This window comes from Primulina huaijiensis, chromosome 3 (assembly GCF_012295235.1).
Source record: "Primulina huaijiensis isolate GDHJ02 chromosome 3, ASM1229523v2, whole genome shotgun sequence".
Classification (NCBI taxonomy): Eukaryota; Viridiplantae; Streptophyta; class Magnoliopsida; order Lamiales; family Gesneriaceae; genus Primulina; species Primulina huaijiensis.
In genome coordinates, this window is record NC_133308.1 from 23,093,087 (window position 1) to 23,110,742 (window position 17,656).

The following is a 17,656-nucleotide window of genomic DNA, read 5'->3' on the forward strand; positions in this document are numbered from 1 at the left end:
GGGCTCATTTAGTTTACATATATTTAAATTCTCTAGTGTTTCATACGAAAAAATAATTTGGACTTGAATTTGACTTAAAATATTTATAAAAAAAAAGAAAAAAATTGGAATTCAGAATGCATTAATCAATCAATAATCAATAACCAATAAAATGTCAAACCTAGGCCAACCACAGGCTGCCACGTGGCCCACTCTTACAAATTCAAAATCCATCCCCAACCGTCACAACTGCTCATCCCGCCCTCCAAAAGCAAATATAACCAACTTTATCTATTTTCCATCCTTTTTCATTAACAAAATCCAAAAGAGTAATTTTTTAGAATTGCAGAATCGATTGCAGAAAGCTTATTTATCTCGAAAATGGCGTCACTCAGATCCCGCTTGCAACACTCGATCACTCCCATTGCTCTAAGATCATATTTGGCGGAGTTCATCTCAACTTTCATCTTCGTTTTCGCCGCCATCGGCTCCACCATGGCTTCCGGTATGCTTTTTTCTTCGTGTTCTCGTCCTTTATCTTTGGATTTTTCCTTCCTGTCTCCATTTTAGCATTTCAAGCATGCCAAAATTAATATATATGCATGCGGATGATTTTATCATAAAATAATTTGGCCACGAATCGATATTGAAAATGCGGCTGTTGAAACTTAAACTTGATTTTGGGCTCTTGTTATAATTGAACTGAACGAGTTAATTGATTAGGCTTCGCAAGTGATTTAATGGATCAAAATAAGAGCCCGAAATTTGTCTATGTTCTAGAATTATAATTTTTTTTGATAAAGTGTATAGTTAGTATATATTCTAGTCTTAGAAATATGTAGAATAGATTTTAGATAGTATGGCGAATTTAAGATGACATTAAGCTCTATTTGTTGAATGTAAAATCGCAGGGCGGATGATGGATGCAGCGCCGGATTCTTCCAGCCTGGTTGCCAATGCGGTGGCTACTGCCTTTGCATTATCGGTGGCAGTGTATATCTCTGCCAACATCTCCGGCGGGCACGTGAATCCGGCCGTCACCTTCGGTATGGCGATTGGGGGACACATTTCGGTTCCCATGACTATATTTTATTGGATTGTTCAAATGCTTGGCTCTGTCATGGCATGCCTTTTGCTGAAAACCATCACCATTAGCCAGGTAAAAATCCATGCAACATATAGAAAACGTTAGTTCATGTAAGTAACAAAATTTTCAAATGAACAGTTATCCTTTTTATAGAAAATTATAATCAGTACTTTTTGAGAATTAATTTCTTCAAAAAATTTGTCCATTTATTTGGAATGTTTTTCAGCATGTTCCCGTGCATGGAATCGCAGAAGAGATGACAGGATTCGGCGCAGCCATACTCGAAGGTGTGATGACATTTGCATTGGTGTACACAGTCTACGCAGCTTCTGACCCGAAGAAGGGTCCGATCGGAGCGATAGGACCACTGGCAATCGGACTCATAGCCGGAGCCAATGTACTCGCATCCGGGCCATTCACAGGAGGGTCAATGAACCCTGCATGTTCCTTCGGCGCAGCCGTTGTAGGAGGGCATTTCAAGAACCATGCGGTCTACTGGGTTGGGCCTTTGATCGGAGCCGCCATCGCTGGGATTCTGTACGATAATGTAGTGTTCCCTGTTGCCGTGCCGCCCGAGTTAAGGAGCATTGCTGAAGGCCTTGGTGGGGTTTGATTTCCTTAAAGAAACTAGCTAGCTAGGTTTGGTTATTTTTTTGTATAATTAATGTTATAGTGCTAACGTGACAAATCATGAGTTATTAGATCTACCGTTAAAATAATATCATTAAGGTGATTGATATGACTCTACCTGTTCACCCATCCAATTTTATAGGTTATGGAACCAAAATCGAAGTGATTAAACACTATTTGGTTCTAATTATTACTTCGTCGTCGCCGTCGTCGTCGGATTTTTATTGGATAAAACTTGGTCAATCACATAATTTTGCATATCATATATATTCACGTGATTTTGGTTATGGTATCAAATTTGTGGAAATTTTTGTTATTTTTTATCCAAAATACTGATGTAATTAGTCATGTAAAAAAAAAAAGACTAAAATTTCAAAATAGAGGAATGAAATTGCGAAAAAATAAATATATACATGAATACAAATTAAATTCAATTTTCCCAGTTTTTATTTTTTCAGGCCTATTAAATTCTCATGTATTTAACTTACTTCTAGGACATGCTTTGCTATTGGTCGATCAACCATTAAATTTGTTAAATGGTAGCATACTTTTTTTCGTTAGATATAATGAAAACATAATTTCTAGTATATTTTTCATGAATTATAACTTCCGGATATTATTAAATTTAGATGCATGCATATGAAGAGGTGAATTGAGATATCGATTGAAGTCAAAAGGTTGTTTGTATGTTATTGCGTCGCTATCTATTACTACTTTTCCAAACTTCTTAATTTTAAAAATATATTATTACTTATATAAAAAAATATAAAAATTGTTGACTAAATAAAAATATAGTAAAAAGATAAAATACAATAATTAAATGTATATAGTAAAAAAAAAAATTTAATGTAAGACGTACAAATTTTGGGTATTTGACAACAACATAAACAAGTAATTAAGTATTATTAGATAATTATTTTGTAGTTGGTCGGTGGTTAAGGTAAGTAAGGGCACCCACATTGGTGCATTAATGGGTGATTATTAACGCCCATTAATGTTCATGCACCAATATGGGTGTAGAAGTTATTAATTTTGGCTAGAATGAACGGCATTATTTCGCAAGTTGCGACGGTTTTTCGTAAGCCGTTGCAACTTGAAAAGCGTCGCTACTTGCAACGGTTTTTTAAAAAAGTCGCTAATTGCGACGGGTTTTTAACAACCGTCGCTATTTGCGACGGTTTTTCAAAAACCGTCGCTAATTAAGGCATGTTTTGAAGAAATTTTCCTGAACATAATGTTTGATTTATATGTTGTTTTTCATTATATTCAACTGTTGTTTTCTATGTGTACGCTTTCAGTCAAATTTGTAATAAATTTTCAAATTTACATAAATGAAACTCGTAAATAAAATAATCAATAAAACTATTAAACAGTTGTTTTTTCATTGTTTAAATAATATTTTAAATAAAAGAGTCCAACTTTTTTTTCATTTCTTAAAAATATTTTAATGAATATTGGAATTAAGTTATTTTTAAAATAATAATACTATTTATTTTTAGTAATATTTGTTGTAAAATTTTAAAAATATTAGAAAGATTTTGAAATAATTAAAAATTAAAAAAAATGAGTAAGTAGACAGTGGGACCCATAAATAATGAAAGTTGATATTAAATGAATGTGTGTGTGTGTTAATAATGAGAAAGTGTTAATGTAATGAATATGTGGCTCGTGGACACCATAATTTTTGAGGAGATGGAAAGTTATTAACATGGATTAATGAGAACGGATGCGGATGCCCTAATGAGTAGTACTCAATCTTGTAATCACGTCTTAAAATCTATTTAGGGATGCGCGTAGACCATCTGAGATTTAAGCGGACAGGTGCTTCCATCTTTTTAAAATTGTCTTTTGACTTTCGAAGCAATTAAAGATTATTTTGTGCCGACCAATTTTCATGTCAATTTTTGAGAGAGACGGAGGAAAATTCAAGATTCATAGTGTTCGTGCATTATAAAACGTTAGGGTTAGTTCGATACTACCTTTGCGACAATGTCGGAAGGGTGAAGCAAATGTCATAAAATGAGTCATATATGATTTTTTTTAATATGAGATAATGTATTGAACAACGTGAAAAATCAGATATTCTATATGAATCATGCACGAAAAAAATATTACTCTATATGTCAAATATATTAAATTTTATTGTAAATATGGACATGATTGATCTGTCTCACGGATTTGTCTTATGAAAAACCTAATCATTATATAGTTAATGTGTGTGTACTATAATTATTATTTTTAGTTGACTATCAACTATATAAAATATCAGAGTTGATTTGGAACGTGATAGATAGTCCCCTAGAACTTGACTAAATCAGCCAATAATCACTTGTGATTGTGAATGTTTTGAGCTAAATACATTTGACTTTAAAAATGGGAGCCTTAATTATAAATAATTACACCATTTTTATTTCTTTGAAGATGAATTTAGTCAACCTTTTGACATTCTTAATTAATTTTCATTTTAAGCTTTTGGTCAAACTCCGCCACCTAGCCGCCGGAGTATCTCCGGAGATACGGCGGCGGTTGACTCTCGACTAACAAATACTTGAGCAACAGCCTCGCTATATCAATTTTTTTATTTTTATTTTATTACAAAGAAATAAGTCAATTTATATAAATAGAGAGAATATTTAAAGTTAACAGCCAACCATCCTCCGAAATTAATTAAGCTAATTAACATAGTGATCGTTTGTGATTGAGGGTTAATTGATTCAATTCAGTCAAATGAATTAATATTACATTAAAATGTAAATTAATTTGACTTTTTGAAAATAATATTAAATTAGAACGTTGTGCTACATGATAATTGGGATGCAGATAAAATGATGCTAAGATAAATTTAATTATAAAAAATAATTGGATTGAAGATATTAGCTAGTATTCAACAACCTTATGATTAATTCAACTTATGATACTTTGGAACAATCAAAACATTGAAGGAAATAACTTTTTCTTCACTGATCTATCTCATTTCGGGTTTTGGTCAACTAATTACTCAAAGTTTGGTTTTGGTACTTTAGTTTTGATTTTTCTTTAGTCCTATTTCGTCGGATTGCTGACATGGAATCAAAAAATTCTAACATGACACTGAAAAATACTAATATGCAACAATGTATTGCGTACATAATATCGAAAATTGCTTACGTGTCCGGTGTCATATCAACAATTAGATCAAAATAACATGAAATTTAAAGTTAATCCACCAAAACTAAAATTTGAATACTTTGTGGACTAAAATGAGACAAGTTAATGGACCGGAAAAATATATACATTATCCTAGGATAAATATCGTTTTACATAGCACTTTTAATCGAAAATGAAATTTTCTGAAAAATTGATTGTAAAAGATTAATGTTCTGTTTGTTGATGATTTTTCCATGTAAAGTTTGTGAAGAAAATGAAGTGATCGAAATTGATTTTTCAACAATGTGTTCAACAAGGAGAAACAAAAAAGTAATTCTAAATTTTCTTTTAATAATAATTTAATATTTTAATAATGTATTTTGTCAAAAATATATCAAAACATGTTCTCAACTTGGAAAACTTATTAATGAAAATCTGCAACAAAGTACCACTTATTTTTATTTTAATTAAAGTATGTATTTTTAAAGATAAAGTTAAATACATTAAGATCCCTAAACCTTGTTGTGTACTTTAGGATACTGTTTTTAGAAATTGGGGTATCTCTCAAGACATGGAAGATCCCCTCATTTCTTTATTAATATAATATTTTCTTGACATCTTCAAATAACTACTTCAAAAATAACAATCTAGTTTATTACATTAAATGGGAATTCTTCCCTCTAGAGTTTGAGTATAAATAAGCCAATCCACTTATGGAGTTTTCCATGCAAATTGTGAATACAAATTGAGAGAGAATATATTTGAGGATTTCAAAGAATGAGAGACAATTATCAGGTATTGAATAATGGAATGGCCATACCAACAATTGGAATGGGGACTTACTCCCCCGAAAATGATAGAAGAACCACTGAAAATGCTGTCAAAATGGCCATCAAGGTATGCAAATTTTGAAACATTTTCGATAAAATCTTATTTAATGAATGTGCTTCTTTAGTAGATATTTGCTCAAAATTTTGTCTTTGAATTTAGTTTTCATAATGTGTTTTCTTCAAGGTTTGCAAGAATATGTATTGATTTCACCTTCGCTTTGTATAATAAAGGTTTTCAAGAAAATAACATGCATATGTAAGAATTTACTTCTGGTGTGATGGTGAGCAGGAACAATCGCCTCGCCTCCGCCCTCGAAATCCATCAAACCGCCCTTTATATGTCTTTAATTGAGTGATAATGGAAAAGAATACATTGCGAGTACAGTCATGTTTCTGTTATATATCTCTCATGTGAGTGGCATGTTGAACGTGAACTCAACCAAGATTCAACTCTTACAGATGGGATACTGCCATTTTGACACTGCTCAAATTTACGGCTCGGAACCGGCCTTGGGAAACGCCTTGAACAAAGCAATCTCCAATGGTCTTGTTGAAAGAGAGGAACTTTTTGTCACATCTAAACTGTGGGGAAGTAATCACCACGACCCTGTTTCAGCCCTTGAACAAACTTTAAAGTAAGTACTAATTACAAAATCTTCAAAGTACACTTTAGTGAGGCCTAACCCAGAAAATCCTGGCGACAATCGCGACTCAGTACATTTTGAAATAAAATTTACATTTCTAGAAAGTTTACAAGGTCTTGGTTTTGAAAGTATCCATGTCCTCTGCAGCAATCTTGGGATGGAATATGTAGATATGTTCTTGGTGCATTGGCCTGTGAGATTGAAGCCATGGGTTCTCAACCCTTTGCCAAATGAAGAAGATTTCGATCAACTAGACCTTGAGACAACATGGGAAGGAATGGAAAGATGTCTGGAATTGGGTTTGTGTAGAGGAATTGGTGTAAGCAATTTCTCTTGCACAAAGATAGAGAGGCTCTTCGATCATGCATCAGTCATTCCTGCTGTCAATCAGGTATATTTTTGTGTCATTCTCAAAAGGCTATATTGTATGGAGTCACTGTTATTACTTTTTTAAAAACAGTTTTATCATATAAAAATCAAATGCTAGCACGTAAATTTTTTTTCCATTGAATCACAAGAGAGACAATGATGTACAAACAGTACTTTTAAAAAGGAAAGATTGAACATGGATAGTGTAATCAACTTTTTCTGCAAGTGATCAACTAGGAAAAGATTCAAAAGATGATTAGAGGAGAAATTAATGGTGAGGAAATCTGATAAAGTTGATTTGATACAGGTGGAAATGCATCCTATGTGGAGGCAAAGTAAACTGAGAGAATTTTGCAAGGATTACAATATCCATGTAAGTGCATATTCAGCCCTTGGTGGACCAGGCAATTATTGGGGTTCAACAGCAGTGGTTCAAAATCCCATTATTCAATCCATTGCAAATAAACACAACGCGACCCCAGCTCAGGTAAGCCATGAAAGTCTCGAATTGGGAAAGTGCTTGCTATACATTCACTCCATGTTGCATCGGCATATACGAGAATGATTCATATCTCCCTAGTGTGTCTTTTGCGATTTTCTCAAGCATCCATTTATGTTAAATAACTGAACAAATACAGTTTAACTGACCTAGAAAAATCCCTAGTGTTCTTGTAGAGACCTAAAGTAACATGCAAGACCAGTCCAGACATATGAGAGATATTATATACGTCGAGTGCAACAGTTTTTGTGTTTGAGTTAACAATTAAAAGTGAATTTGTGAAAATGTAAAATACAAAAAATGGTATCCAACTTAGAAATATCCTTGGTTAACAATGCATAGACACGTGCCTTCGTGAAAAATCTCGATGAAGTTGGATCAAGTACATCACTTCAGCCAAAGGTAACATGTTTTTATGTTTCTTGAAGGTTGCTCTGAGATGGGGATTGTCTAAGGGGGTAAGCGTAATCGCAAAGAGTTTCAGCAAAGAAAGGTTGAAGGAGAATATAGGAGCCCTTGATCTCGAACTAGAAGACGATGATTTACTTGAAATTGAACAGATGGAGCAATGGAAAATAATGAGGGGGGAGTATTATGTCAATCAAACAACAAGCCCGTACAGGACCATACAAGATTTATGGGATGGTGAGATTTGATCATCGTACCAAAATGTTTGTTGTACTCCCGCTACAAATAAACGAATGCCCCCTCACAATCCTTAAATGCAAATCATGTCTTTCATTTTCTTTCAGATCTTGTGGTTGCCTTAAGCCACGGCACCTTTTTCATACTATCTTGTTCAATTGTCGAATTTGATCAAAGTTAATACGTAAAGTTTGAGTTATAAAATGCCAAAGCAAGCACAAAAACTAACTCACATAATTCCTCTTACCTAGTTACCTTAATGCACTGGAGACACAGAGATTATGGAGTAGCTCGAGACCAACGGGCATAATCTTTTTATTGCTATATCATGCATTATTCACCTTCTACAAATTTCAACGGGATAACCATCGGACCTAGACTCTATCGAACTATTATATTTTTCTGAAATGGTGAAAAACAACTGCCCGTAGAGCCATACTGAAATAGTCAGACCATTTAAAGACAAGGAAATAATTAAGAAACAATGTACAAACACCACATTTAAAACATTCATGACATCAAGAACTTCGAATTTTTACAACTCCACGTATATGATTTAAAATTACATAAATCGAACACGACAGTAACAAAGCTGTCAACGGCAAGATCCTTGAACAAAACAAAGTGTACCCGAGGTTTGTGCAATTAACGGGCAGCTTTAGAAGCCTGACAGTACACAAGTAATACACCGTTGTTCGTAGCAGGCTGTGGTGGTGGTGGTGAACTGAGAGAATGAAATCGTCCATCGTTCGGTACTTCAATTCAATCAGCCATCAACATTAAAACCCAGACCTCAATCCTCGACCTAAACTTAATCAAGTTACAGCCGGCTTGTAGCAGAACCACCATTTCTCTTTTGCTGAACCATTTGCAGTATTACAATGCTGACAATTGTTATGCTGATATACAGAAGTTATCACATAAAGATACGATATCAAGCATTAATTTGCATTCCTGTCACTTGGACCAAGTCAAAGCATAAGGAAGAACCCCTATTTCATCTATGAGTTTTGTCGAATGAAAATTCTTGGCAGCAAATCTTATCTATTTTGAACATGTTTGTTTTACTCACTTATGGACAATAACAATGTAGTCTCAAGGGCAACACATGTATCACTTTCTAGGTAAATGAAATTGGCAGATACAACAACGGATGAAAGAGGCTTTTGAAACTCTCGTAAGAGGAGCATTTTTAAAATTAAGCAACCAATAATTTTTACTAATACTAGACGTGATCGGAGACGTAGAACAAAAATTCACCTACAGACGCTTTACCCCCAATCATTCCGGATTCGTATTTTTTTGGACTATGAAAACTCGAAATCTCACTTATCAGATTCCATTGTGGAACAATTTCAACGAAATCTTTGAATTTTTTACGCCTAATTTGTCACTCAATGGAGCAGTACAAATTTAAATGTTTTCCCCATAAAATATGTCTCGTAAAATTCAATGTATAAAATATTTACATTGTTGTTTGTCCCCAAAACCATTCACGCCACTGACCTGGGTTACATGTTATAAAGCTATTTATTTTGTAACAGATATTAACAGGACAAATCCACAGGAGGAAACAAAAATTGTTGAATATAATAAATAGATGGCTAGAAACAATACATCGAATCGACTGACCTAATTTTCCACTGTCTGACCACCACTCCCACTGGAAGTAGATGGTATACCTTGCTCGATACACTGATGTAAAAAAGGAAACATATTGATCAGAATGATATGATTGGTATTTTGTTGAAAACATAATGGTTTCCTATACAAGAGTCCTCTGCTCAGTTTTCATTAATCTTAAAATATGATAGCAAAATACTATAACAAAGACAATGTTAGAGAGATTTCAATAACCTGAAGAAGATGATTATGTAGCCAATCCAGTGTTTGAGGGAAGGTTGTCGCTGATATGTTAACAACTGTTAAGCCCTGCTCAAATTAAAACACCGTCACCATAAGTTAAAATATATTTTGCAAGATAAAATAGTAAGATATAAGCCCACGATGCGGTTTGTCTAACAAAATAACTTGCTCAATTGTGACCATATTCTGGAATTCCATATTACTTTTGCAAAACATGTGCTTATGCTGTCGATAGGAGTTGCAGTTGTACCATATCGTGGAATTTCAACTTTGCTTTGGCAAAATCTGTTTGTTTTCTCTATGGCTGAGATAGCAGTTGCTTTCCGATTAATATAGTTACTAGGATTAATGTGGGAGAACAGAATAACTTGCACATTTTCAATCTATTATGTCTTGAAACTAAGGGATATTTATTTGACTAGCAATTATTAGGCAAATTTCTTCACAACTTTCGAAAAGTACCATAAAGGAAGGAGTATCCTGGATATCTTTACAGCCGGATAGACCCTGAATACCTTCAAAAACTTAACCTTGTATTGCATTCTCGATAAGATGAATATTTTTGTAGAATACAAACATACATACCTGTGACCTAAATGAACAGAGATAATCCTGGAGTGTTTTTAAGTTGCTAACTAGTGTACTCTTGTCCTGGAAAATATTGGAGAAGGTTTATGTGTCAAAGATTTATTTGTTATTTGAAACCAATACAGATGGCAAGAGCAGGAGTCTAATCAAACACTGTCGTGCAGAGTATATAAATTAACAAAATAAAACAAATACAAACCTACAAGACTCGTGAACCTGCAAGAGCTTACTACACTATTGATAGATACAACCAGCAAACAATGTTTTATCACACGGATAAACGTACGGTAGAAAAAGGTAAAATTATGCCTGTCCCCGTGACTCCGAAGATTTATTTTCATCAATACTATATAGTATCATAATGTTCCTCAAAATTTCTCTATACATTGAACAATATTACAAAACTTAATATCAGGAGAGAATCAGCATCAACAAGGGGATACGATGCATGACCATCACCACCAAAAAATATGGTTCAGGTGAAACAAGATAATTTCACTTATTTTTCTACAAAGATAATCAGCAACTTAATCTACAAGAAGAACAGTTATTTATCTTCATAAAGTCTGCGAAATGAACCAAACTCTATGACAGAGAAATTAGTAAAACCTGAATAGGATATTTTTCAATGCTCCGAGTAGATATCCACTCCTCCAGCAATGCCTGAGAGGAATCAAGAAAAGTATGATGCTGAGAAGACAGAATAATCGGGGCAATAGTAACGAAGACAGAATCCCCAAATCCATATCCTCGAGCTGATTATTTGAACAGGGTGGTATACCTCAATATCAAAAGTTTCCCATCTCAATGTCACTTTAATCTTCCAATAATCGACACAAAATTCGTGTTTCATATCAACTTTACCTTCAATGATTATTTTTATTTCTAAATTCACAAGATCTCCAACAAAAGTCTGTCAATTTTTACACTCGTATATGGGCCTACACATGTAGCACATCTTAACTAGTCAAGGGTTTATGATCCTGAGCTTGTCGAGCAAGCGGAGATTCAGGTAACCTTTTGAGTTTAAAAGGACTTCGGCTTTTCACTTTGCTCATAACGACAACACTTAAAGGAGAAGCTATTTTCAACAGACCTTGTGATCAAATTCAGCCATCTTTAGAATTATGGGGATAATTATGGGTTCAGCGCCAGCCTTGTCCTTTTTGTTAGGAAGAGCCTCAATTGCATCAGATTCTTTTACAGTTCCACCTGAAAGAAATAGGTAAAATTTATACGCAAAATTCTAATCTGGTAAAGATAATACTTAAAAGAAGAAAAGTAAAATTCAAGATAGTCTAATTCAGTAATATTATACAGCAGCGCAGGAAATAATGAGAGTTTTCACCTTCATCATTGGGAGTGTTACCACTTATATCCACAGATTTTAGAGCACCTGAAATCATATCCACGGCAAATTCTGTTTCCCCTGAACTACCAACCTGGGCACAGGAATTATTTTCGGGTTGATTACCAAATGGATCGCTATGATTATTCTGAGCTGGGATTCCATTTTTACTTTTTTCTGAACCCTTCTCTTTATCTATTTCTGGAGACTTTGTTGGTGATTTATTTTCATCATCCATTAAGTATATGCTAGGATCCAAATGTATTCCCTGCCATTGTCAGAAATAACCAAATATCAGCATGAGTGCAGAAATTATATGTGTCCCATTCCACTGCATATACATCCATGCCATTCGTTACCACCACCTTTATTTCTTCTTCACCTAGTGATCAACACATCGTTGCTGAACAACTCCTAACTATCATGACGTTGAGAATGGGATTAAAACTTTCAACTATGAGCATATTCACATATTCTTCTTTCTCGTAATAACTCTTTCTTTTTCGCACTCTACATCGATTTCTATTAACACGATAATATTGATTCTACTGTCACACTTATGATGGTTATGACAGTTTCTTTTTCCCTAAGCAAAATCTTTCTCGAGTAATTTTCCCATTTCTTTCAGATATATGCTATTTTTCTTAACAAGTAATGTACAAACTTAAAGATCAAAGTAGAAATATGCCAAGACAATCGAAACTTTTTCCCACCCAAAATTGCAGTTATTAACACTGCTGTTTGCTTAAGGTTCTCTTTTCTTCTTCACCGTCTGTTTCTCCAGCCGTCTTTACTTGAGCCACTCAACCAAGTTTCTCTGTGTTCGACTCTGTAGAGTGGGTTGTTGGTCTGTTCACCCTCAGTTCTAAATTTGCCAAAATTCTTCCACCTCATTGACTGCTTCTTTTTTGTTTGGAAGCGCCATTTGGACCATATAGCATGCGTATTACTTGTACTCTACCCCCATTTATTTTCACAGGTTATGGTTATTGACCTTGCTACTTACTTTACAATGGAGTTCAACTAACACTCACCACGAGCATAATGACCATATTTTAAGCCAGCACAGTAGTATATTGTCAAAAATCATACCTCGATTATGATTGGTTTTCCATCCTTCATTGCTTTCTTCAAATCACCAGCCAAACCTACAAGCAATACCAATAATATACCTGTCATAATCCCTGTAATTCTTGAGAGTAACATAAGTACAGCTATGCAGTACCTTTACGTACAATCCGGCATTCTCTACAGAATTCAGTTATTAATTCCTCAGATGACCCGAAGTCTCGTGCCCATACAGGGGAAGACATTAATGGTGCACTGAGATAAACTTATAGACGAATCAGTGATTAATATTACGCAAGATTGCACAACATCTCTCAGCAATTTAATAGGTTGTAATATTATGAATAGAGAGATTTATAATGACAATAAATTTAAAGGGAGAGAGGAAGGAAGCAACCAATATCTCTCCGATGGGATCTGACAAATAAACCTTCAAACAAGGTTCCGTCGCACATAAAACAAAGACATACGAACTCACTCATCAAGGCTAAGAATTATCATCGTTTAATGGATATTTGATGAATATGTATGTCATAAAATAGAGCATTGTAAATATAATCTCACAGTTTCAAATTGAAATAACTTACCCGCTTAAGTTTTAATAGCTCTTGTTAGATTTAGTATCTTGATAGAGAGCACATATTAGGTTATAAAACCAAGAAAGTTATCATCCCAAAAAACTTGATTATTGGGTGGTATATCCTCATGAGTTTATAAGCTACTTTTCTTGGTTTTAATATTTCAATGTAGGACATTTGTAACATTGCCGACCCCTTGAGAAGCCTGGCTTTCATTCACCTTTCCCTATTCAATGCATGCATCATGTACCTTAATTCAGATTATAATTTTTATTATCAGCACTGATCTGATGCTAGTTTTTTTCTAGGTCGTCTCTTCCGCTATGCCGACATTCAACGAGAGCACCGATGTTGGGTTATAAACCCAAGAGGGGTAACATCTCAAAAGACTTGATGTTAGGTTATAAACCCAAGAAGAATACCATCCCAAAAGACTTGCTTACTGAATTGTATATCCTCATGGACTTATAAGCTACTCTTATCAGTTTTAATATTTCAATGTGGGACATTTGTAACATTGCCGACCCCTTAAAAAGCTGACGTCCGCGGCGGCCCACTCTAGACGACTTTCACTCATCTCTCAATATTCAGTGGATGCATCATGCACCTTAATCCAGCCTACAATTTTTATTATCGACAATGATCCGATGATAGCCCTTTTCTAGTCGCTTCTTCCGCTACGCCGACTATCGGCGAGAGCACCAATGTTAGGTTATAAACCTAATAGGCGTACCATCCCAAAAGACAAGTCAACATTTATAAAGGGAAGAACAAGTCAAAACATTATTCATGAAATCATTTAAGTGCGGATTTGAAAATAAATTGTCACAGTGAAAAAAAGATAAATCAGTGCGTTAAAACAGTCACCTACTCTGTTGCTGTCCGTAGTAACTCATACACCATGTCTGTCTGTGCCATTAACAAAATATACTAAAATCAGTACGAGAATGGAAAAGTTAAAAAAATGAAGTGCTGGAATCACTCTTCAAGAAAGATGCAAGCAATTATACAGAAGAGAAATCACCTGCAAAACATTTGGCAGGTTCAGTCTTTGGGCAAGTTGAGTAGCAATGGTAGACTTTCCAACACATGCGGTACCACATACAAGAATAACCAGTGGCACTCTTTGATGGTGAAATCTAAAGATAAAGAACATGAAGAGGAGAATGAAAAAGAAGTTTCAGAAGTTCATTTTTTTCTAATTGATTTAGGAGAATGTAACCCAAGATTTTGAACCTTTCAAAAATAGAATTAGAAGAGTTTCATATCGCTATATCGATAACAATCAGACCTAGACTTGCCTTGTCATCATTTTATATCTGTTTATGTACTCTTGCCCAAAACCTCGACGCTCCATAAGCTGCAGGTCCCAAAGAAAGTAGGAAAATTTCTTCATCAAACAGAAACAGATGATGAAAAATGGAAAAAAAAAAAGACTAGGAAAAAAGTGAAACCGGCTTGCAGTGAAGCTACATAATTCCTAACTGTACCACAGGCTAGCTATTTATATGCCTGAAGAGTATACTTTTTCAATTATTCATCATACAGAAGGTGGAACAATTACCAAAAAAAGGGGCCTTTTTGCTCATATTATCTGCCAAAATAAAATATGACCACCACATTTAAAAGCCTGATATAAGTAAATAAAGCAAATCTTAAAGGAGAAAATACTCAAGCAACATCCAGGAAATGGTAGTTTGTTCTAATATAAAGGTCTTTAACGCATTTATTAAATTTTCGTTAACAAAAGGAAAAGGAAAAAACAGAGTACCTTAAATAAATTAGCTTCCAGGTCCGACTGTGAGCTGCAAAATCAATGAAACAACAGTTACCAGCAAACATTCCTCACATACTGTAAGCAAGAATACCAAATAAAATGACAGCAGCACGCACATACACGTCAAGAAGGCTGTTGTCTATAAGAAGCTTTTTCAGTTCGAGAGCAATTTTAATAGCCACGTGATTTGGAATCTGTAATCAGGACGATAAAACAGTGTCAGCGAAACTAAAAGTAGAAACACCAAAACAAAACAATAGCAAAACCCAGAAATGAAACGCATAAAAGAAGGAATCTTGACGACGATACCATACCTTAGTTACAGTCAACATTCTGCTAAGCAAAAATCGAGAGAGCACGTAATAGTGATCGGCATTATCACCCAACCACACTTTAACCTAAAAATCATCGATAAATGAATCCAACTAAAAATACACAAATTCGGGAAATACACATGCCTATCACAAACTCAAACCTTGACAAAATCGTATTTGGAAGACGCGTTGCGAGTGGAGAATGGAAGAACTTCAGACGGTTCAATTTCTTTCCGCTGCTCCGAATCTTCTCCATCCTCTCGCCGATTATTCTCCCAGCTAGAGTTTGCGATTACCACTCCTTTATCTTTCTTCATTTCAATTTCAATTATCTGCAATCGAATTGCATGAAGGCTGGGATGCAGAAGGAATTGGGAGACGCGAATGGAGAATTGTAATAAATATTAAATAAATTTCGAATAATATTCACTTCAAAAAATGAAATTCCTATATTATCTCAAAAAATATTTACATTATTAAAATTATTAACCAAATAATAAAAATAAGGATAATTATAACATGTATATATATTGTTGAAAAATAATATTTAAAATGTGTATATTGAATATTTGAATGTTGAAAATTAGGTAAAATTAGGTGTTAAATATTGAAATTTGTGTGTGATGATGAAGGTAATGATGTAATTTAATTTTGGATTATTTGTAAAAATTTTCTATAAATAGATCTCTCATTTGTGAAGAAAAACACAATTGAGTAGAGAGAAAAATATTATAAAGTGTGTTGTTTGGTAAATTTTGAGAGTTTGAGATTTTTACTTTTTACCGTAAATTTTTACTTTTTCACAACACGTTATCAGCACGAAGCTCTAAAAGTCCTCCATATTTTTCCAAGCTCCAAAACAGAAGAAAAAGATAACAAAAGTAATAATATTTATTTTATTGTTTATTTATTTATTGTTTATATATTTAATATATAATATAATGTTATTATAAATAATAAAAATAAATTTTTCAAAAAACTTGTTATAAATCCTGGGAGGATGTTAAGACGACATCCCACACTCCCGGTAAGGGATACGACAAGTATAAAAGTCTATAAGATTTTTAAACAAAATATCTTATGACACCTCATTATAATATTGTGATATGATATACATAATTATTTAAAACATTACTAATATTATATACACCATATTATTACCATAAAATTATACAAATACATACATTTATTTTCTTGTACACCAACGGTCATAAACGGTAACAAAACGGCTAGTTTTTGCCCTATAAATATGATCTCACAAACACATTCAATCACTCCAACTTTCTCTTCTTCTCTAAAATTATTCTTCATCAAATTTTTGAAGAAAAAAGAAGATGGCTTTCACAAAGTTATTTTTAATTATTTTGGTTATAATACTCACGAATCTTGTACTTATCGGAGAATATCCTCCTCATGTGTTTTCTTTATTTTTACGAATGCTTGTATTTGTTGTTTATCCATTACTTTGTATTGCAATATTCATTAACTAATAAAATGCATCATAATTTTTTTTAGTACCACCATGTCAAACTTGACAAAGCTCGAATTTGTTGCACTCGACATTACGGGGAAAAATTATATGCCATGGACTCTCGATGTAGAAATGCATCTTGAGTCATTGGGTCTAAGCGAGACCATTAAAGAAAATGGTATATCTTCATCACAAGAAAAAGCAAAAGCTATAATATTTTTGAGTCGACATCTCGATGAAGGTTTAAAATGTGAATATCTCATCGAAAAAGATCACATGGCTCTGTGGAAAGGATTGAAAGAAAGATTTGAACATATAAGGGAAGTTATACTTCCGACCGCCCGTGATGAATGGAATATGTTAAGATTCCAAGATTTTAAGAAAGTCAGTGATTACAATTCAGCGATGTATCGAATAATCTCGCAGCTAAAATTTTGTGGACATGAGGTCACAGAATCGGAAATGCTTGAAAAAACATTTTCCACGTTTCGCGCATCAAATATAATTTTACAGCAACAATATAGAGTGCGTGGATTTGCGAGATATTCTGAGCTCATCGCCTGTCTTCTTGTGGCGGAAAAAAACAACGAGCTACTAATGAGAAATCATCAGTCCCAACCCACTGGATCATCAGCATTTCCAAAAGTAAATGCTGCAAGTAAAAATGAATTTAAACCTGGAAACAAAAATCAAATTCAAAGACAAGGTTTTGGTCGAGGTCGAGGTCGTGGTCGTGGACGTGGACGTGGACGTGGACGTGGAATTGGTCGTGGTCGTGATCGAGGCCGTGGTTTTGAAAACAATAGAGATAGTTATTTTTATAACTCATCTCAAAAG

At 34.0% G+C, this 17,656-nt stretch overlaps 3 protein-coding genes across 7 annotated transcripts; 2 read left to right on the forward strand and 1 right to left on the reverse strand.

Annotated features, from left to right (window-relative positions):
* The first annotated feature begins 300 nt into the window (after positions 1–300).
* Positions 301–1,826, forward strand: LOC140972263 (probable aquaporin TIP5-1). The gene is made up of 3 exons (XM_073434711.1): positions 301–484; positions 891–1,138; positions 1,293–1,826. Exons 1-3 carry the CDS (start codon positions 361–363, stop codon positions 1,677–1,679), a joined length of 759 nt encoding a protein of 252 aa, XP_073290812.1. The 5' UTR covers positions 301–360; the 3' UTR covers positions 1,680–1,826.
* A 3,702-nt stretch (positions 1,827–5,528) lies between these two features.
* On the forward strand, positions 5,529–7,856 carry LOC140972264 (NADPH-dependent aldo-keto reductase, chloroplastic-like). The gene is made up of 5 exons (XM_073434712.1): positions 5,529–5,719; positions 6,112–6,287; positions 6,444–6,687; positions 6,973–7,152; positions 7,593–7,856. Exons 1-5 carry the CDS (start codon positions 5,600–5,602, stop codon positions 7,818–7,820), a joined length of 948 nt encoding a protein of 315 aa, XP_073290813.1. The 5' UTR covers positions 5,529–5,599; the 3' UTR covers positions 7,821–7,856.
* A 427-nt stretch (positions 7,857–8,283) lies between these two features.
* LOC140973832 (uncharacterized) lies at positions 8,284–15,770 on the reverse strand. Of its 5 annotated transcripts, none has more exons than XM_073436921.1 (16): positions 15,510–15,770; positions 15,349–15,432; positions 15,155–15,228; positions 15,029–15,062; positions 14,559–14,617; positions 14,282–14,396; positions 14,129–14,166; positions 12,837–12,934; positions 12,704–12,759; positions 11,612–11,879; positions 11,360–11,475; positions 10,873–10,926; positions 10,261–10,326; positions 9,667–9,741; positions 9,427–9,504; positions 8,284–8,668 (listed from the first exon to the last, which is right to left on the reverse strand). In XM_073436921.1, exons 1-15 carry the CDS (start codon positions 15,663–15,665, stop codon positions 9,442–9,444), a joined length of 1,356 nt encoding a protein of 451 aa, XP_073293022.1. In that variant the 5' UTR covers positions 15,666–15,770; the 3' UTR covers positions 8,284–8,668; positions 9,427–9,441. The 5 variants fall into 5 exon arrangements, with proteins under 5 accessions (XP_073293022.1, XP_073293023.1, XP_073293019.1 ...); XM_073436922.1 differs by having other exon boundaries at positions 8,284–8,614; positions 9,442–9,504; positions 15,510–15,769; XM_073436918.1 differs by having other exon boundaries at positions 9,442–9,504; positions 15,510–15,769.
* Between the last annotated feature and the right edge of the window lie 1,886 nt (positions 15,771–17,656).